Genomic DNA, 20,137 nt, shown 5'->3' on the forward strand with positions numbered 1-20,137 from the left:
AACACCGCAACCTCAATAACGTGAGTCTCCACAGCGTATGTCAAGCTCGGCAACATGTCAAACAGTGGAACCAGGGTCTCAAGCCAGTCACCCAGGCCGAGCCGCCAGGAAGTCGAGCCACAGACAACTGAAGAACCATAATATTGAGATGGCGCGGATGACGCGAAGTACTGCTAGTCTAGGAGTCACCGGCCTAGCTAAGCCAAACCAGTCGAAGCACGGTGCAAAACATGACACGGTAAAATATCTGCTCCGAGCAGAAAACCAACTCTAGAGTTCGCGGTCCTCAAGCTGGATGGCATGTGCCTGCCAACTCGTACAAGAAGACGGGCCCGGGCTGCGCAGGGTCAGAATAAACCTGCCTAGTATTCAGAATGAAGTCATGGGGACTATGAGACAGACCAGTAGCGGTCACCATACTACAGCATTGGTTTCACGCGGTCCCGAACTGCAAGATGTGGACTTGTCCGTGACTAGCAACGACAACCACCCGCCCAGTTCCATCATCCAAAGAAAAGTCCGTACAATCTCTGAAAGCGTCCGCTATATCTTTAGCTCCGATTCTCGATCCCCTTCGAGTAGACCCTGTATCATCAAATGGTCCAATATCACTTAATTTTCCTGACGGGTCATCTATAACACCGTCACCAGCATCAAAGAGGACGACTCGCCCGATCGATTGACTCCTCCATTCTAACCATAGCCCTCTTCCGCTTGTCGGAGAAGCCACAACATCGAGGAAATATGGATGCACACCGGTACGAATTTGAGCTACGTAGAGATTGGTTTCGGTGAAACTGCCAGCGCTCGGAAGGTTATTTGGGGAGCGAGTACGGAGAATAGACGATTTAGGGGAGTACCCTGGTGAGTCATAGACGAGGAAATGGTTCAGGGTGCCTACGGATTCCATTATTTCCCGTTCGTGGATAAGGATGGAGATAGGCTGAGAGGGAGGACTTGCACGTTGCGCTGGATAGGGAGCGCAGTAGGGAATGATGACGGCGGAGCTCCATGCACTACCTTCAGAACAGAGGGCGGTAGAAATATGTTGTGCTTGGAATACCCTTGCTTCCCCTGGTCGAGGTTCGGTATCCCGCGCGATTTCAGGCAACGCAAAGATGCTGATGCTCAGAGACTGAACTATTATAACGCAATTGCTAAGAACTTCCTTTGCCAAACATAGGCCGAACTATTAGATAGAACTATAGCGTGAGTTTCGTGTCGAGATGAGAAGTGATGACTGACAGGTTGAGCTGCTACACCTTGGAGTTCGATCGTCACTTGACTCTGATAATTGAACAGATACCCTCCGAGGCGAAACCTCCTATACATCCCGATAAGGTTCCCACGAAGAATCTCCAACCGATCAGGGAATTCACCCTCGAAGATCTGCTCGTAGGTGGCTGTTGGGTGTCCTCTCCCATCATCACAAAAGGTCAGGTTGTACAGGGTGATGTATCTACGTCTGGAATTCGTTTAACTCACGCTCAGAAGAAAAAAAAGTTGAAGAATGCGCACCGGTCTGAAGTGTGCGATAGAGCTATTGTTGCGCGAGCCCAGCCGTCACTGTTAGGAACCGCATTGCTAATTACTCCTTGAATATTCCAGTTAAGTATCTTCCAGGATCTTCTAAGATCCGGCTCTAGATACCATATCGACACCTCATCGCCACCACTGACAGTCAACAAATACTTTCCGCTGTGACCAGGGATGAAGAACGTGCTATTAACTCGCGATGGTCCTATGTAGAATTGTGTACGTGCGAAAACCCTGGGTGTTACAGATGTCCAGTTGTGTTCTAGACGCGCAGCATATATTGCTGCTCGTTTAAGATCGAGTGCGGATTGGTCAGATAGAGGGACATTAGACGGTAGCGAAACTGATTGGCCAGAGGGAATTATGCGCTTTTCTAAAACGTTCTTCCACACGGTGTGAAGCTGAGTGACTCCCCCGATACCCTTGCAAGTCTGTTTGCAAGTTCAACTGGAAGTGAGCAAGTAGACGGATCCTGAGTCACAGATCTGCAGCTCACGCATTGTAGGGAAAGGATATCGCGGACTTCGATATAGCTTAGGATTTCGATCAGCACGTCCAGAATGAGGGTTTGGAGGGACATGACTAGAACGAGGTCGTGTTCGCGTAAAAGACTCCTTCGGTACCGAGGCTCGCTTAAACTAGTCGAACTGCAGCCTTCGGATGTATGATGTCAGTGTAAGTTGTAAGAACTTCATTGCATTTGAGAATGAGTACAGTGGTAAAACAATGGGGTATTATAAAGTGAGAATAGCGATGAGTGTAGGAATGGCATCGCATTTCAGCTGAGAATGCATGGCTACTTCCAGCCAACAAAGCAGGTCGTTGACTGGACGCATTTACCTCTGGGAATTATTGATAAATAGATATCTTCTGAAGTGAGGCTTGGCTTCTAAGAGGCTGGGAACCTGCCTGAGTTTCCGTGAAAGGACCGTCAGTCGATTCAGTTCTGGAGGCTGGTTCGTAGGCAGGCGTGCATGATATATCTAGCTATGCTGGGAACCAGGTTGTGTGGATCGTGTAAGACACCCATGGAACCGATCGCTCGGAGTTAGAAACCCTGAAGACTATACTAGTTGGCGAGTCACTGGCATACAGTAACGCTATCGTCCAACCCACGATCCCCACAATCGCCAGTGAGGACTGCACTGCATGCTGCATTCGAAATTCCCTCTAAAGTGTCTCCTGTGACTCTCTAAGATCGGGTTTCAGATGCTCCACCGACATATATGTTACTACCGCAGCTGATGAACCCCAAATATTTTCTGCATAGGGGCCAATTCGGGTGTCACTCTCGCAGAAAGCTCGGCATGTGCAGTTCCACAGATGCCGAATTACTTTCGAGACAAGAAGGCATACAGCCCTGTTCATTTTAACTCCACACAGCTAGACACAGTACTTCTAGCAACATTTGTTACAGAATATGAAGCTTGACAACGTTTCGGATACCCCTGTGAGCCCGTTGTATCTTTTGGGCGAGTCGGAACTGAGTGCGAATGTAAATGTCAATCTTAGACACACACCCGCAGGGGAGGAATACCACGAATGACAGACATTCCGATCGGCACGGTGTCATTCTGGAGGGGCAAAGTTGAAATGCAGGCGGCCTGGGCCTGTTGAGCATAAATATTAAAATGATAACATAATACACTCTCAGTTCCGTTGTACGCGAGCTGAGGAAAGACAAAAAAAAAACCAGAAATTCTGCTTTATAATATAAGCGAGCGCGCTGAATAGAGCACAAATTACATAGTTTGGTAGCAAGAGTACCAGGAATAGAAACACGACACCGCAACCTCAACAACGTGAGTCGTCGCACTGTATGTCAAGCCCGGAAAGATGTCAAACAGTGGAGTCGCCGGAAGTCGAGCCACCGACAACTGAAGAACCATAATATACGGATGACGCGAAGTATGGCTAGTCTAGGAGTCACTGGCCTAGCTGAGCCAAACCAGTCGATGCACGATGCAAAACATGCCACTATAGAATATCTACTTCAGGCAGAAAACCAACGCTAAAGTTCGCGCCCCTCAGGCTGGATGGCATGTGCCTGCCAGCTTGTGCAAGAAGACGGGCTTGGGCTGCGCAGGGAGGAACGACTCAGAATAAACCTGCCTAGTATTCAGAATGAAGTCTTAGCCCTAATGGGGATTATGGGACGGACCAGTAGTTGTTACCGTACTACAGCATTGGTTTCACGCGATCCCGAACTGCAAGATGCGAACTTGTCCATGACTAGTAACAACAACCACCCGCCCAGTCCCATCATCCAAAGAAAAGTCTGCACAATCCCTGAAAGCGTCCACTATATCTTTAGCTCCGATTCTCGCTCCCCTTCGAGTAGACTCTTTATCATCAAATGGTCCAATATCACTTAATTTGAATGACGAATCATCTATAACGCCACCACTGGCATTAAAGAGGACGACTTGCTCGACCGACGATTGACTCCTCCATGCTAACCATAGCCCTCTTCCGCTTGTCGGAGAAGCCACAACATCGAGGAGAAAATATGGATACATACTGGTACGAATTTGAGCTACATAGAGAGTGGTTTCGGTGAAACTGCCAGTGCTCGGCAGGTTATTTGGGGAGCGAGTACGGAGAACAGATGATTTAGGGGAGTACCCCGGTGAGTCATAGACGAGGAAATGGTTCAGGGTGTCTACGGTTTCCGTTATTTCCTGTTCGTGAATGAGGATGGAGATAGGCTGGGAGGGAGGACTTTCACGTTGCGCTGGATAGGGAGCACAGTAGGGAATGATGACGGCGGAGCTCCATACTTTGTCTTCAGGACAGAGGGCAGCAGAAATATGTTGTGCTTGGAATACCCTTGCTTCCCCTGGTCGAGGTTCAGTGTCCCGCGCGATTTCAGGCAACGCAAAGATGTTGATGCTCAGAGGCTGAACCATTATGACGCAATTACTAAGGACTTCCATCGCCAAACATAGGCCATACTATTCGATGGAACTATTGCATGAGTTTCGTGGTCGAGATGAGAAGTAATGATGGACTTTAACTGACAGGTTGAGCTGCTGCACCTTGAAGTTCGATCGTCACTTGACTCTGATAATTGAACAGATACCCTCCGAGGCGAAACCTCCTATACATCCCGATAAGGTTTCCACGAAGATTCTCCAACCGACCAGGGAGTTTGCCCTCGAAGATCTGCTCGCAGGTGGCTGTTGGGCGTCCTCCCCCATCATCACAGAAGGCCAGATTGTACAGGGTGATGCATAAATGTCTGGAAGAAAAAGAAATTGACCGGTCTGAAGTGTGTGATAGAGCCATTGTTGCGCGAGCCCAGCCGTCACTGTTAGGAACCGCATCGATAACGGTCCCCTGAACATTCCAGTCAAGTATCTTCCAGGATCTTCCAAGATCTGGCTCTAGATACCATATCGACACCTCATCGCCACCACTGACAGTCAACAAATACTTTCCGCTGTGACCAGGGATGAAGAATGTACGATTAACTCGCGACGCTGTGCAGAATTGTGTACGTGTAAAAATCCTGGGTGTTACAGATGTCCAGTTGTGTTCTAGACGCGCAGCATATATTGCTGCTCGTTTAAGATCGAGTGCGGATTGGTCAGGTAGAGGGACATTAGACGGTAGCGAAATTGATTGGCCAGAGGGAATTATGTGCTTTTCTAAAACGTTCTTCCACACGGTGTGAAGCTGAGTGACTCTTCGGATACCTTTGCAAGTCTGTTTGCAAGTTCAGCTGGAAGTGAGCAAGTAGACGGAGCCTGAGTCGTGGATCTGCAGCTCACGCGTTGTAGGGAAAGAATATCGCGGACTCCGATATAGCTTAGGATTTCGATCAGCACGTCCAGAATGAGGGTTTGGAGGGACATGACTGGAACGAGGTCGTGTTCGCGTAAAAGAAGGGCCAAGGCCAGTGCTTCGGCACCGAAGCTGGCTACAACTGACCAAGTTGCGGAATTATGTAAGTAATGACTCACACGAACCTCAGTACTTGCACCAGTACCATTTCTCTTCCTGCGTCTCTTTGCTAAAGTTTTCTTCTTTATATGTAAGTTATGTAAGTGGAACTTTTTTGCATGCACTGCTTATGATGGAATCGCAAAGCACTATCTATGTACCAGTGGCACGATAACACTCTTTCCTTGAACCCACATAGCATGGATGCAGGACCACACGAACGCTTCTCTCCTTCAAGCGCCCGTGACAGGATGGGTCACGGACGGGCGAATCGGTTGAGATCGATCGATCGGCGGGACGGCCGCTACCGCTGCGTTTGAGGCCATGTCTCTACGGGTGCATGATTAATAATGCCTCAAGCCTCAGTTTCTGACCACACTGGTGCTGAACACTCCGGGAGGTCGGCACACTGTGTACATCTGGATGATAACCAGTTTACATCCGTTTGCTCATTGCCCCTGCTTCAATTCACACTGGTGATTTGACGGGGAAGGCACCTGGTAGGGTTTGCGGCGGTGTGGTTTTTTGAGTTGTGGTTTCAGACGCCGCTCAGCTGTGGGCATTAAACCTGGCGTGCTGGGAATCGACAACCTTGGCCGAGAGAAACACGAGTCAGGATGGGTGGCGTGGCGGGCGAGCTCATTTCACCGCGCTGAAGAGGTGCCGCACCGTCTGCTGAATCCCACTGCGCACCTCATCCCTTTCTCACTCTGAGCGGAGAAATAATCTGGTTTCCCGAAACTACCGACTAAAGGTGGGGAGGTCTTGAGGTGGTCTTGATCGCTGCTCCAGCATCCCTCGGACATGCTCGAGCTGCTGTATCTCGAGCATATATATGTCATGATGAACATTCACGGAGCCAGCCATTCGAAGTTCATTGGAACTCATCTAGCCGTTGGGCCACGCATATTTCCAATACATGAACAAAAAAGGATTTGGAATATTGTATCTTGATTATCTAAACTTGGACCGACTAGGATGAACGACGACTTCTTCGGGAAAATCAATTCCTGAGTAATGGAGTAATGAGTGCATGCTTGCCTATATATCTCGAAAAGGCGAGATTCGCCAAAGTCAATACTGTTGGCGGCGCAATGACATCATATATCATCTAGTCTCTCCGCGTGGTTCCCCTGGCTACTTATCGGGCCCACACTAGAGCTTGGTGTGTTGGACCTTCCATTATCGCAACATGGCCCCCGTTCAACTCGCCGCCCCTCTCGCTACTACCCTCAAAGATCATCAATCCCCCAACTTGAAAACTGCTCTCCGTCTCCTCGAAGCTTCGTACTTCATACTCGTATGAAACCTTGAAAGTCACTTTGGATGAGTGTGGCACGGATAATTTCACCTGGACTCCACTCCCGGATGAGTCTCTGAGCGCCCTGGGATGGAGCCAGTGTAACAAGTCCAAATTTATCGACACATTCCAGAATGTTATCTGGAAATGGACGAAAAATGCCGAGGTGACACAGCCTAACCAATCGTGTGCATGCTACTAAGCGCTCACTGATTTTTCATCTAGTATATTATCACAGAGGTGGTAGAAAACGAGAGTGATGTGATTCTCTATGTAAACTTAGGGGTATGTCTCCTACTATAGTTCTAGCTGCTTTTGCTAAGCCTCTTAAGAGACCATGCTAAAGCATTCTGATTGCAGCACCAGTCTGTCTCGCTCGCGGGCAAGTCGCTCGCTTCCTCGCATGTGTTCAGGCTCCGCTTCGACGCTGATGGGAAAATCGTGGAAGAAAAGGACTTCTTGGACAGCAACTATGTACATGAATTTTGGTTGTCGGGGCCCGGAGCCAAATCGGCCGGTCCTGCTGAAGGAAACCGTTAGTGAAGACTTTTTTGCAACTCCTGCTTTTTTTTTTTTTAGTTCCAACGTCATAACATTCAATGTAATGGTGTGATGATGTCTGGTCTGACTTATCCCAGGATTTGACTTGGTCGAGTCATTGCCAGTGTGAAAGTCAATCGACAATTTGCGCCTAAAATACAATCTAGCCCGGTCTAAGCTAGAGGATGCATCACTACGCGCCATGGATTGTAACGACTCTGGGTTGAGGTAATTCCCGCTAGTAGCCCTCATAGGCTTATTCACAAAACTCGGTTAAGCATCGGAGTTTCTGGACAGAAATAGATCGCTTCCGAGATTGCGGACGGGTAATGTCCACCTTGAAATTGAGGCTGTTACCCCTCTAAGTCCCCTCAGTCAAACTTTGCACGAATAGAATCGTAGTATTTTCAGGGACGTTCAGTCTAGAGACATGGGAAGGAGAGGCAAAAATACCAGCACTTGGGATGGCGCAGAGTTATCACAGGTTGAAACTTGGGGCGTCTTGCGCCCAGCACTAGGACACCCCCAAAGCCAGATTGAGTCAATCAAGGCGCTAATGAATTGTTCCGGAGTAAAGTTAATCATTAGGATACGCTCTCGAAGTTCCTTGATAGGCTCACGACGGGTCTGTGCCGGGGCCCCATGCAGATCCATGCAGATAAAGTGGTATGTATTTACCAAACCTGGCTAGGACGACGTCCAGAAATGAGATGGCCATTGTATGGCCAGACCCAGCAGGCCTGATATACTTATGCCTCAGAGGGGAAAGTGTACGCGCACAAAGAACACCTAGCTCCAGGCTGGGGGGCCAGAAGAGATGACACGAAACCGGCACCGGCTTCTGCCAGCCGTCATAAGACTAAGCCATTTCCAAATCGCATAATTTCTGGGCCACTGCCCCTTCTTCGGCTTGCGGCTTCCCTATCACGGCATGCCTCCCGTTAAAGAACTCGCTAGGAGATAAGGCACCCCATCGATGGCCATGAGTTCGTCAAGTTGGATCGTCACGGACGTAAGTGGGAAAATGAAAATAAAAGGTGATTTCTCTAACTATAAGAGGTGCAACCTTGATTTGCTTTTTGAAAGGTCCTGATCTTCTAGCCCCAGTCCCTCACATTGGTGGGGGGGGAGTCGCTTGCTTTCCGGACATGTGTTCGGGTTCCACTTTGCACTTTGACGCTAATGGGGGAAAGTCATGGAGGGAAAATACTTCCTGAACATCAAACTGATGGCCCATGATTTCACGTCGAAGCCCGCAATTGGGGCCAGGAAAATAAATGGACCACTATACGCACGGCCCACCGAGAGGTGTAAACGGCCCAACTGAGTCAATTGGAACCGTCATGGACTCGAGGGTTTTTTGACCGAATATCGAGACTTTGCTAGATGAGTAATGATAGGTCGTCGAGGGGCCTTTACCCTATGTGCCTTGGCACACTGTGGCCGGAATGAAATGATGAAGATCTAAGAGTGTTATATTCGAACCCTTTGGGAGCGTGGTGTCTCTTTGGGGGGGGGGAAGCACTTGTTTCTAATCCTGCATACCCGCTATGAGCGTGCGGATAAAGTTGGACTTTGTCTTTCTCTGAGTCCTCTGGGACGGTGCGGTAGGCGCGCAAGGCCCAGTTGTCAACTTGATCTCTTTCGTTCAAATATGTACTTGACTGAATTTGGCCCACACACAAAGTAGCGGCCAGAAAAGAAAAGTGGCGAGGTGAACTAAGCCGCAAGTGAACAAGACCACTTGCTTCAGTCTGTTGAAGGCCCGTAGGCTGGCAACTGTTGTTGCTTCAGCCTGAGAGTTGCAATAATGCATATATCGGACAATGCCATGGAGCTTGCCGTACTCCCCCTGTATTAGCACATAAATCTTTTGTCTGTTGTCATCACAGTATGATAGAGCTGTTGTATCTCAACGCTTCAAAAGGGGAAATTATACACACGGGAGAGTGCCCAAGGCAGCCACACCACAGGCAGCAAAGTAGAGTGAGATATAGAGAAAAAAAACGATGCATCGCATCACAATATCACACAACAAACAATGTGTTCCAAACGATGACCAGATCATCAAGATAAATGTGGTTTTCGTGACAAGCCGTTTCATCCATTCGTCATTCGCAAATGCAAGTGCTTAGATCCTATTGGCCTTAGGGGGGTCCTGGATAGGGATTTCGGTGGAGTCGGCGGAGCTTCGATTCGAACTCCTTGAACTATTTCTCGATGGTGCACCAGGCTTAGCCGCATATCGAGGCAATGTCTCAACGGGTTTCGAAATCAAGAAGCCTTTCAACCCGGCCTGTTTCTCCCCTTGTCTTCCGAATCCATAACCGGGATGTGAACCAGGCTCCTGATTTTTTTCGGAAGAACCCGTGACGTTTGCGAAGACGTTTTGAGCGGCACCAAAGACGCCTGAGCCTTTACCAGACATGGCTGACTTGAAGTCTGATGTGGAACGTGGAAGTTCGGGAACGCGATCGCGCCATGAGGTGAGTGAGCGTTTGGTTCTGATGGAGGCGCGGAAGGTGAGGCCGAGGAGGACGTTGAGGATTCCGATTGCGAAGAGGAAGAAGGCGGAGACAAGAGCAAAAGTGCCCACGTGGTGAGAGAGTACAGCAGCGCCGATGCTGATAATAATTATCAGTTTTTGGGATTGAAAAGACGAGTAGAGGTGACTTACAAGATTTGCATAAATCCTAGTATGCCGACACCATGTTGAGTGCCGAGGACAGGGACAAAATTGTCAAGAAAAGACATTGGCCAAGAGATCTCGGACATGAATAGCAGGATGATTTGGAAGATGATGAAAATGTGGTTGATAATAGCAAACATGGATCCACCAGGCTGCATTGGGACACTTGCGTTGAAACCCTAAATTAGCAACTCATCAGCCATAGATGATAAAACGAGTTGACATACGTGCTGTTCTCCCGATAATCGCAATCAAAAATGTAGTCGGTCCCATTGATGGAGATAGTGCTATTATGTTGTGATAGGTCTGCTGGACTCCGACGAATAGCCGCAATATCCCCGGCCATGGTGACAACTAGAATGGACGTCAGGATACGGCCGCGGTGGCGCGAAAGTGGGAGCACGTACTCGACGAGCTGAAGACGAGAATAAGCGTAAGAAGAGAAAGCGCACGGGCAGCGTTCAATGCAATGAACAGATAGGCTCGTGGAGGTAGCATTATGATCTTCCGGTTGATCGTTCACGGAAAATTCAAGAGATGTTCTAGTAGAAGTGTATGCACGGTCAAGTGCTTTCGAATTATAATGAGAGTCTAGCTGGCACCAGGTCAGACTTGTAAAGAAGTTGAGCAAGCGAAAGGCAGTAGAGGTCGTGTCAACGACGTTAACGAAGGCAAGCGGGGAAAGAGGGGAGTGATGAATCAACTTGGGAGCGAACCAGACTTTTAAAGGGACACAAGACAAAAGACCAAGTGGCAGACTAAGGGTTCTCATGTGTATCCATGGAAGTAGCCTATTGTCCAACGCATGGCCTCGCACCAATTTTCTTATTGTTCCAAATTACAAAACCCCAACGCGAATCGTACCACACCCAAAGCATATCCATCTTTACGACGCGCAAGCACAGGTTTGGAACGAGCAAGCAGGATGTCTGCAGCGTTCCAGAGAAATACGCAAAGAAAGGCATCTGAGCAGGAGAACGTTACCACGTGGGCGTGAGAAATTATGGAAAAAAATATTTTCGAAGCCGCCTTTGTCCTGTGTTCGCTTTGTTCGCTCTCACACGAGCCCGAACGATCAGGATTACTTGAGAGATTACGCGAGCCACATGCTCTGGCGGACTTTCGTTACGTGGTCTATCTACTCGGCAGCTTTCTGCCGTGCGAGGGAAACCCTTGAGGATGCAGGTGATATGCTTCTACTTTTCTCTTCGTACTCCGTCGCACGGCAACTGGCTGTCACTAACGAGCGTGCTAAATGGTTAGCACGTAATGCTCGACTACTGGTCGGGTCTCAATCTCTCGGGACACTCGCCACTATAAGGCCGTCAAATGCTACTGAAGTGCCCGGTGCACCATTCGCACTTATGGAGTATTACGCTCCATGTTATCCGAATGGCTCACTAGCTCTCATCCTCGTTAATATCTCACAGAGTGCCACCAATATATGGGCCTCACCGACACACGTCGCTACATTCACAATCCAGGCACCCTTGTCACTGTCACCAGTATCAAAGCCCCGTGTAGCACTCATCGGTTCAGTCAGTGCTGTGGGACCAGACAACGATCTCGACAGCCTGGAAGAATGCTATATTGACAGACACCCAGATGCCACCTCATGGATACCAGGGAAGTCACCATTTCAAGTAAGCCCACGTCCAATCGGCTTTGTGTCGCCTCATATCGTTCCATTGATCAGGATGTCCAATGGGCTCGATTTGATCCTTCCGTCATATATTATGTTGGCGGGTTCGGAGGGTGAGTTATCTCCTTAACAATGACCCCGAGTGCCTTTGTGTGACCGAATCAACACTTTCAGCGTTCACTATATTGGTTGGATTCCGTTAGATCTATACCAACGGTCAGGAAACGAAGCTTTTACGCCGCAGAGGGAGAATGGGGATTCCTATCCATACCTTCCATTGGAGCAACGATAGCTCGAGCCCGAGAATGCAATGGCACGACTGGCATGAGCCAAGTGGTTCTCGTCTCCACAGCCACAAATCAATGACCCGAACCCGCAGCTCAAGATTTTGAAGTTTCCCACACGTACAAACACTACTGTGAAATTGGATGTCATGTCACTCGATCTCAAACGAGCAGAATTAACCGCCTCGAAGCAATGAACGAGGCGATTATAGTTTTTTGTCTTAATGTCCACACTGCCTGGAATTGATTTTACCAAGAGGCTTGGGTCATATGCCCCGAGGGTCGTGTTAGTTTTCCCTAGTCGTCCCCCAAGGAACTCTTAGCTGCGGGTGAGATGGCCGAGTTGGTCCAAGGCGCCAGATTAAGGATCCCTATATTTCTGGTCCGTTCGCGGGCGTGGGTTCGAATCCCACTCTCATCACGCGGGATCTTTTTGTTGGCACCAATCAACTAGTCTAGGGCCCACTGTTTTTCTACCTTCGACCTTCGACACTCATTCCTTTGGTTTTTAACATCACAATGGAGGTATTTTGGTTGCACCGTTGCTCTAAATGCTTGGCTTGGCTTGCTTTGGCGCTGTGCAGCGCTATTTATGAAGTAGGATTGACAACTGATATGTGGCACACAGCTGGATAGAGGTCGTTTTCTGGAAACAGTAGAGTTTGTCACATCGAAAAATTTCTCCTGAAAGGCGATTTTCTGACGGGTTACCTGTACAGCAGAGTCACTCTCACCTCCCGAAATTACGTAAAAGTTGTCACTTTTGCTGACGAAATGTTTTTTCCTTATTTGACTAAGGACCATGTGACTGAAAAGCGAGCTTTCTCCCCTTCTGGAATTCATTAACTGACCTATTTCTTTCATCCTCATAGCACAGGCGACTCAGATGCTATCGTGTCAATATTACTGTAGTTGCTCCTCCAATGTACGGACTGCCTAATTATGTATTCATTATTGTTCCTATAAGATGCTACATTATCTTTGTGTTAATTCTTGAGTCTCTTGATGAGCTGGGGAACAGCCTCGGCAACAAGACCAACATCAGCCACTTGGAATATTCCTCTGACTCATCAAGCTTGGGTGAATGCCCATAACTTCTTCGAAACCTTCACAAGCAGTCTGTCTTCCATTACTTACCAGCTCCCTCTCTACTCACTCTCCTATATGAACAGAAAATGTTAGGAACATCAGCATTGGTGATGACTATATCTGCATGACTGCATTCACCAATGTGTCAGGGGATGAACCCCAGGTCCCCATGATCCCTCTCTACAGTCCACAGTCTAACCTGTAACAGCCCAATCCCAGGGCACAGAACTACTGTGGGTAAGAAAGTGTATCAATAAAGGGCAAGTAAGATACACTTGCCTACTGTGGGTAATGTCAGGGACATGTCCGGGGTTGAGGGGGCCCGGATGTATCACCTGGTGCTGAGGCCTTTGTCACGAACCCACCCAGGGAAGATCTGAAAACGCTACCCAGGCAGGTGTGTCTGATGGAGCTCGATGTTCCGGGTTGTCTGATGGTGGGTCAGAGACAGACCGGAGGTGGGGCGAAGCTCCAAGGGTGACAGGGTGTTGAAGGGACTCAGCTTCAGTGACTCAGAATGGAGTGCTGCACCCATTATATCCTTGTTGTCCCCAATTTGTCAGGGGGGCTGGTGATGGAGGAACTGAGGCCACCAGTGGAAGGGGGCCAGAAGCCCCCCCCTCACTACTTAACAATGAAGGCATTAGCGAGGGTCAATTGTTCGTCATGCGATTCGTTGGGTTTTATACCAAGGTGCCTCAGGGTGTATCTGTCACTCAGCTCGTGGTTCAAGATGAAGCAGCTGGTGAGTAGAACATGATAGACGTCGTGGAAGTGGGTTTGGATTCAAGGACTTAATATTATAACTGGGGGAACTATTTACTAGAGTGGTACGCATGTACATATAGCAGAGATAATTGGATCCAAAGGTAAACAAAGGTTACCAAGGGGAAGAGGGAAGTAAATAGAAAGACTCCACAGGACAAATATAGAATAGTCAAATGATAAAACAATAAAGAATAACATGACCGGAGGTAGGGTAGGAGTGGGGAGGTACTGGAGATACATGACCGGAGGTGTGGAGACCAGAAGTAAGGAGGAGAGTGGATAGGCAAGTTGAGGGTTACCAACAACAAGTAGATCCATAACCTTTGAACAAGGGGTCCGAGGAGGTGGAGGTGGAGGTGTGGTAGGGGAGGTCCAGAGGTGATGTGGATGTAGATGGGAGGAAGAGTGGGAGAGAGTTGAAGGAGGAGGTAGTCCTAGGATTGTTGGCATTGACCGGAGGCAGCAGAGAGAGATTGTGAGGGCTGGTGGAGGTCATAGGAGTCATCTAGGACTAGGGAAGAGGGAGGTGGAAGATCCAGGATATGACAGCCTTTGTGGGGTGTTGTCAGGAAGACATTCCTTGGATAGGTCCAATCGCTATCCAGGTGATGCTGTTGGGTGGAGCTTGGTGTTCTGGGTTGTCTGACAGTGGGTTGGAGACAGACCAGAGGTGGGGCAGAGCTCCGAGGGTGACGGGGTGTTGAAGGGACTCGGCTTCAGCAACTCAGAATGGAGCGCTGCACCTATTTGTCCCCAATTTGCCAGGGGAGCTGGCAACGGAGGAACGGAGGCTGCCAGCAGAAGGGGGCCAGAGGCCCCCCCTCACTACTTAATGATGGAGGCGTTAGCGAGGGTCAATCGTTCATCATGCGATTCGTTTGAGTTTTATACCAAGGCGCCTTTTAGATGTGTCTGTTACTCAGTTCTTAGTTCTGGGTAGAGCAGCAGACGAGTGGGATGTGATAGACATCCTAGAGGAGGTTCTTTGAGGGCTCAAGACTTTTTATATTATAACTGGGGGGAACTATTTACTAGAGGGGTACATGCATACATATAGCAGAAACAATTGGATCCGAAGGTAAACAAAGGTTACCAAGGGGAAGGGGAAGTAAATAGAAAAGAATCCACAGGACAAATAAGGAATAGGCAAAAAGCCCGAATTATGTCTGAGGTTTGTGGAGTGAGAGAATTAAAAGCCAACTGAATGGCAAGGTCTGGAACCGCCTAAGAATAAGCAGGGGACTACAGAGAAAGACATCTGGAAAGGTCTGGAGCCCGGAAGTTGTAGTCCAGAAGATTGGGGTTGTAGAAAATATCAAATGATAAAACAATAAAGATTATCAAGACCGGAGGTAAGGAGGTACCGGAGGTGAGGAGGTACCGGAGGTGAGGAGGTACCGGAGGTGAGGAGGTACCAGAGGTGAGGAGGTACCAGAGGTGTGGAGACTGGAAGTAAGGAGGCAGAGCGGGAGAGAGTTGAAGGAGGAGGTAGTCCTAGGGCCATTCACATCGACTGGAGGCAGCAGAGAGAGATTGGGAGGGCTGGTGGAGGTCATAGGAGTCGTATAGGAATAGGGCGGAGGGAGGTGGAAGATCCAGGATATGACAGGTGTGGAATGGGTGTGCATACTGACAGGCCTGATGCAGGATGATGGTCCCTGGCCACTTTGTCAGGGCATGGCCTAACTGGCTACCCTGACCCCCTACGCTGGAAGGGAGTTGCCATAAGATGATCTGGAGAGATCCAAAGAATGCAGGTAATCTCACTTAGCTCCATCAGCAAAAAATTGTTATGCTCCTGAGTGCTCCGGAGTATCGAGAGCACTGGGAGAATCAGGAGGAGATTGGCCGGTCCAGGAACAGCCCATTTCCTCCGGAGTTGGCTAGGTACTCCAGGGCACTCCCAGGAGGGCCTGGAGCATTGCTTTGTGCACAAACATATCCAGTAAATACAATTTAAATGCTTCAAAGTGTATAGGGGTGAGAAGCTTCTGGGAGCTCCTGGAGCATTTGAAAATGAAAAGGAAAAAAAAAGAGGGAAGATCCCCCATGAATACCTCCTACCACAAGACTAACACAACAAGACACTGCTTAACATTTAGATCAAACACTATACTATATATCAAGGACACTGAGACTCACCAATACACAATCAAAATTTATGGCCTGATATATGATTAATCTGGCAACTTAATCACTTTCGGGCTGGCAGAATATGGGGGAGGGGGAAATGGGGGAGAATAGGGGGGGAAATGAGGGGGAAATGAGGGGGAGAATGAGGGGGAGAATGAGGGGAGAATGAGGGGGAGAATGAGGGGGGGAATGAGGGGGGGAGTGAGGGGGAGAATGAGGGGGGAATGAGGGGGGGATATAGAGGGAAATGAGGAAAATTTGAAAAATAGGGACTTCTAAAAAGTTGAAAAAAATAATTAGGGAAAAAATCAAAAAAATTCAGGAACTGTAGTGCCTTTGAAGTGCTTTCAGGATATATAATTATTTGCAAAATCGAGGAAGAAATGATGGAGAAAAATGGAAAATACTTTCGGAGACCCGAGAAATAATGAGAACTGAATTGATGGGAAAGTCTGAAAATTGAATAGGGAAGTGAGGGGAAGCCTTGTAGCATTGTTATTTTCTGCTGTTCTAATTTTTCCTGATTGTTCTTGGTCTCACTCCCAGCTGCTACTGGATACTCCTGGATACTCCTGGAAGCTCCTGGGAGGGTCCAGGAGGAGCTAATGGAAAATACTTTCAGAGACCTGAGAAATAATGAGAACTGAATTGATGGGAAAGTCTGAAAATTGAATAGGAAAGTGAGGGGAAGCCTTGTAGCATTGTTATTTTCTGCTGTTCTGATTTTTCCCGATTCTTCTTGGTCTCATTCCCAGCTGCTCCTCAATACTCCAGGAAGCTCCTGAAAGCTCCTGGGAGGGTCCAGGAGCAGCTGGGAGTGAGACCAAGAACAATCAGGAAAAATCAGAACAGCAGAAAATAACAATGCTTACAAGGCTTCCCCTCACTTTCCTATTCAATTTTCAGACTTTCCCATCAATTCAGTTCTCATTATTTCTCGGGTCTCCGAAAGTATTTTCCATTTTTCTCCATCATTTCTTCCTCAATTTTGCAAATAATTATATGTCCTGAAAGCACTTTAAAGGCACTATAGTTCCTGAATTTTTTTTTTGATTTTTCCCTAAATTTTTTTTTTCAACTTTTTAGAGACCAAAATTTTCCTCCCACTGCTCCTGGCACATTACATACTCCTCACCACTCCCAGCTGCTCCTGAACCCCCTCCCAGGAGAACACTATTGGCTCCAGGAGTGCCCAATCTGCTGTTTTGTCTCCCACATGCTCCAGCCACTCTTGATGCTCCGGAGCATAACGGACTTTTGCTGATGTCCTGCTTCCCATCTTCCATCCACATGTCACCCCTTTCCCACACCCCACTTACGATTACCCAAATGAATACTTATCTTTTCATGTCATCATTCTATCAGCTATTCCTTATCTCATTGTAGCTGCACTCTTGTGGGTAGCAGTACCCATGTATATAACCCCTATCTCTGCTGAAGGTGGCACTTCAGCGTTAACAACGACTAGGTTTCTTGGGAACACTCCTATTGTTGTGAACTGACATGCAGTCCCTGACACACTTGGACTGAAGTGGGAGTAGTGAGAGGAAGGTTACTTCTTCAGTTCCTGCCCCAGTGTGTTTATGTTAGATATGGTGAGTTTGGACGATTCCGGAATGGAACTGGAGACTTATTGTGGAAGGACCTTGGCCTCAGCAACTCAGGCAGAGCGCTGTGCCATTGCTGGTTGTCCTGGGGGTCCCTAATTTTGGATCTAGCAAAGGGGAAGTGATTTCAGACTGAGGTTACAAGTTATTAGGTACATTGTATGTAAAGGAGGAGTCCGGAATCAAAAGGAGCAAGGGTAGTCTGAAAGGAGACAAAGGGAGCTGGAAGGAGGAACAACACTGAGGGTCAAGGGTTTGACTCAATGGTGTTTCCCAAAGGAGGAGTGAAGGGCCAAGGCCCAAGGGGGGAGGGAGGAGGATGGGAGTCAGGAATGGCTAGCTGACTGAATAGAAGGAAGCAGCAGCCCAATTAGGAATGAGGGAGAATAGTGGAATTGAATGGGACAATTGTCAGGGCACACACCCTGACTAGCCCGGACCTGGACCTGCATCTGGACCTGCACCCAGACCCGCATGTGTGCTCCACCCTGCACACTCTGTGCACTGCATGCTCCAGGCCTGGTTCCTATTCCTCATGTGACTTCCGGGTATCCCCAGAAGTTTTGCTGATATTGGGGCCACTGTGGGAAGATGAGAAGTTAGCTTCCTTCTCATCTTCTTACCCACAGTAGGCAAGTGTATATACTTGCCCTTTGTTTTATCTCATCTTCTTACCCACAGTAGGATTGTGCCCTGGATAGGGCTGGCCAGACTTGAGGCTGTGGGCCATAGGGGAGGGTCATGGGGACCCGGGAGTTGTCCCCTGACAACAATGCAATAGTTGCAAGGTCTGAAGTAAGTCTGGAAAGTCCGAACTCGGAAGTAAAACTCCAGAATATTGGCAAAGGTAAATAAATGGAATCAGCTAACCAATACAATGGGTATAAGTGGAGGTGGGGTCAAAGTCCAAGGTTGGAGCTAAGACCGGAGTTCTGAGATGGAGATGCAAATGGGATTCCAGAGTGGAGGTCCAGAGTTGGGAGCATGTTGCATACTCATCTGGAAGGTGTTGAGGTTGAGGTCAGACCCGGAATGGTCCAGAGTCGGACCAAAAATGATGTTAGAGCCAGAGGTGGGATAACCTCTTGGAGTCGGGGTGGCAAGAAGGAAGTGGGGCTCCAGAGTCAGTTTTGGAGTTCTGGAAGCCTGGAGTGGAGGTCGGGATTGTACAGATATGACACTTGACTTCAAAGCTTGATGCTTTGGAGTCACCAGAGCTGTTCTCTGGTTTGTCTTCCAGTGAGTCTTCTGACTCTTCTTCTGATGCATGGGTGACTTCCATGGCAGCTATGTGCCTTGGCTTTTCATTGCTTGTGGCATGGTGTTTAGGGAAATCTTTTGTTTGCCCTAATTTGCTGCATTTGCCACAAATTGGAACTGACTTTTGGTCAGTCCTCCTTGTTAGAACTGGGTGAGAGTGTGTCACGACCGACAAATCCTGGGGCTCCGTCAGCGGTGAACCAATGCCAATAGGTGAATCCGCCAACCCGAAACCCATCCTAACCAGCCCCCAACCCCATGTCTGGCCCCCTGCCTTATTGCGTGAGACTTGGCCAATAATCAGAACCTAGACCCTGCCAGTATTCTGACCTTACCTCCAGTTCCTGAGCCCTTGGTGCTCCTGGCATTCAGTCCCTCCAGTTCCTATGCCTGCCTTGTCTCCATCTGAACCACACTCATTGCTTCCCGCTTTGTGGTCACAGCCATGCCCTGCTTCAGTGCATTCTGCACCCTCTGCCTACTCCACACCCTCTGCCCACTCTGCCCACTCTGCCCATCTCTGCACCCTCTGGCCACTTCTGGTTGCCCTTGACACCTCTGGTCAGGTCAACACTCCCACTCTCCTCTGTACCTCTGTTGGCCTTCATGCTGTCCTTGTGTGACAGTGCTGGCAGATCAACCTCTGTTTGCGGACTTGTGTCGGCACCGCACTGACCCCGCTTATTTGCAGACTTGTATCAGCACCGTGTGCTGACCTCCGCTTTTGTCCTCTGGCCATTTTTGTCACTCAGCAACATAACATTCATTCCTTGCCGAGTGCCTATTATGTTCACCCCAATATTGGCATTTGATCTGTGTGCTATTGCACTTTCCTATTCATTCATTTAATCTGTCAATATTGGTACTTGATCCGCTTTGACCTTATTCATTCCTTGCCTCCCATTTCCCAGGTTCTTGTCCTTGGTTTAGTTTGACAAGTCCCCGCTCATTTCCGCTTATTGCCGCACCGGACCGACCGGTCCAGACTCGAACCCAGCTGTCTCTGCTTCATGGATGCGCACTGCACAATGTTAGAAAATAATTAAGTACCCCTTTGTATTACAATTCAGAAATCACGTTATCTGGACAAAGCTGCAATCAATACAGACCACCCCAATACAGTTATTAATACAAATAATAAGTCACATGTAACGGGGTTAAAGAGTGTCAGGGACAGCTCCGAAAGCGGCGAGGTCCCTGCGCGCGGGACTCGGTGGGACGAATAGCGGCTGTGCATAGCGGCGATCCCGTCGCGGGGTGAGCATCCCCGACCACTTAGTCTGAAGTGGGAAGTTGAGATTATCATTAAAGGGGAAAGCTACGGTACTTACCTGAAGTGGGAAG

At 48.6% G+C, this 20,137-nt stretch overlaps 6 protein-coding genes and 1 non-coding gene across 7 annotated transcripts; 3 read left to right on the forward strand and 4 right to left on the reverse strand.

Annotated features, from left to right (window-relative positions):
- Positions 1-144: 144 nt before the first annotated feature.
- EI90DRAFT_249784 (uncharacterized protein) lies at positions 145-1,718 on the reverse strand. The gene is made up of 3 exons (XM_039053131.1): positions 1,246-1,718; positions 421-1,189; positions 145-358 (listed from the first exon to the last, which is right to left on the reverse strand). Exons 1-2 carry the CDS (start codon positions 1,330-1,332, stop codon positions 434-436), a joined length of 843 nt encoding a protein of 280 aa, XP_038918777.1. The 5' UTR covers positions 1,333-1,718; the 3' UTR covers positions 145-358; positions 421-433.
- EI90DRAFT_249757 (uncharacterized protein) lies at positions 1,101-2,278 on the reverse strand. Its single transcript, XM_039053130.1, has 3 exons — positions 2,033-2,278; positions 1,246-1,967; positions 1,101-1,189 (listed from the first exon to the last, which is right to left on the reverse strand). Exons 1-2 carry the CDS (start codon positions 2,114-2,116, stop codon positions 1,488-1,490), a joined length of 564 nt encoding a protein of 187 aa, XP_038918778.1. The 5' UTR covers positions 2,117-2,278; the 3' UTR covers positions 1,101-1,189; positions 1,246-1,487.
- A 1,998-nt stretch (positions 2,279-4,276) lies between these two features.
- EI90DRAFT_250151 (uncharacterized protein) lies at positions 4,277-5,469 on the reverse strand. The gene is made up of 3 exons (XM_039053140.1): positions 5,310-5,469; positions 4,492-5,244; positions 4,277-4,441 (listed from the first exon to the last, which is right to left on the reverse strand). Exons 1-2 carry the CDS (start codon positions 5,391-5,393, stop codon positions 4,549-4,551), a joined length of 780 nt encoding a protein of 259 aa, XP_038918779.1. The 5' UTR covers positions 5,394-5,469; the 3' UTR covers positions 4,277-4,441; positions 4,492-4,548.
- A 1,204-nt stretch (positions 5,470-6,673) lies between these two features.
- Positions 6,674-8,065, forward strand: EI90DRAFT_3014369 (uncharacterized protein; the record flags this gene model as incomplete). The annotated part of the gene is made up of 7 exons (XM_039056774.1): positions 6,674-6,781; positions 6,813-6,947; positions 7,007-7,066; positions 7,142-7,316; positions 7,489-7,549; positions 7,724-7,897; positions 7,936-8,065. The coding sequence occupies 7 exons, from the start codon at positions 6,674-6,676 to the stop codon at positions 8,063-8,065; spliced, it is 843 nt and encodes a 280-aa protein (XP_038918780.1).
- Positions 8,066-9,452: 1,387 nt separating this feature from the next.
- On the reverse strand, positions 9,453-10,508 carry EI90DRAFT_3144762 (uncharacterized protein; the record flags this gene model as incomplete). Its single annotated transcript, XM_039065192.1, has 4 exons — positions 9,453-9,945; positions 9,999-10,175; positions 10,238-10,364; positions 10,418-10,508. The coding sequence occupies 4 exons, from the start codon at positions 10,506-10,508 to the stop codon at positions 9,453-9,455; spliced, it is 888 nt and encodes a 295-aa protein (XP_038918781.1).
- Positions 10,509-11,238: 730 nt separating this feature from the next.
- On the forward strand, positions 11,239-12,079 carry EI90DRAFT_3046933 (pyridoxamine 5'-phosphate oxidase-domain-containing protein). The gene is made up of 3 exons (XM_039059511.1): positions 11,239-11,653; positions 11,707-11,765; positions 11,827-12,079. Exons 1-3 carry the CDS (start codon positions 11,375-11,377, stop codon positions 11,942-11,944), a joined length of 456 nt encoding a protein of 151 aa, XP_038918782.1. The 5' UTR covers positions 11,239-11,374; the 3' UTR covers positions 11,945-12,079.
- Positions 12,080-12,264: 185 nt separating this feature from the next.
- Positions 12,265-12,357, forward strand: EI90DRAFT_t81. Its single transcript has one exon. It is a non-coding gene; the product is annotated as a tRNA-Leu (tRNA).
- The last annotated feature ends 7,780 nt before the right edge of the window (positions 12,358-20,137 follow it).

This window comes from Cantharellus anzutake (genome assembly GCF_015039405.1).
Source record: "Cantharellus anzutake strain C23 chromosome Unknown EI90scaffold_12, whole genome shotgun sequence".
NCBI classification, from domain to species: Eukaryota; Fungi; Basidiomycota; class Agaricomycetes; order Cantharellales; family Hydnaceae; genus Cantharellus; species Cantharellus anzutake.

What these genes read in the sequence shown, in the direction of transcription:
- EI90DRAFT_249757 (XM_039053130.1), bottom strand. Translation starts at nt 2,116, where the DNA reads ATGTCCCTCCAAACCCTCATTCTGGACGTGCTGATCGAAATCCTAAGC. An exon ending in ATATCCTTTCCCTACAATGC is followed by an intron (nt 1,968 to 2,032) that starts GTGAGCTGCAGA and finishes ACTTGCAAACAG; the next exon opens with ACTTGCAAGGGTATCGGGGG.
- EI90DRAFT_3046933 (XM_039059511.1), top strand. Translation starts at nt 11,375, where the DNA reads ATGGAGTATTACGCTCCATGTTATCCGAATGGCTCACTAGCTCTCATC. An exon ending in CAGGGAAGTCACCATTTCAA is followed by an intron (nt 11,654 to 11,706) that starts GTAAGCCCACGT and finishes TCCATTGATCAG; the next exon opens with GATGTCCAATGGGCTCGATT. An exon ending in TATGTTGGCGGGTTCGGAGG is followed by an intron (nt 11,766 to 11,826) that starts GTGAGTTATCTC and finishes CAACACTTTCAG; the next exon opens with CGTTCACTATATTGGTTGGA.
- EI90DRAFT_249784 (XM_039053131.1), bottom strand. Translation starts at nt 1,332, where the DNA reads ATGTATAGGAGGTTTCGCCTCGGAGGGTATCTGTTCAATTATCAGAGT. An exon ending in AAGGTGTAGCAGCTCAACCT is followed by an intron (nt 1,190 to 1,245) that starts GTCAGTCATCAC and finishes TCTATCTAATAG; the next exon opens with TTCGGCCTATGTTTGGCAAA.
- EI90DRAFT_250151 (XM_039053140.1), bottom strand. Translation starts at nt 5,393, where the DNA reads ATGTCCCTCCAAACCCTCATTCTGGACGTGCTGATCGAAATCCTAAGC. An exon ending in ATATTCTTTCCCTACAACGC is followed by an intron (nt 5,245 to 5,309) that starts GTGAGCTGCAGA and finishes ACTTGCAAACAG; the next exon opens with ACTTGCAAAGGTATCCGAAG.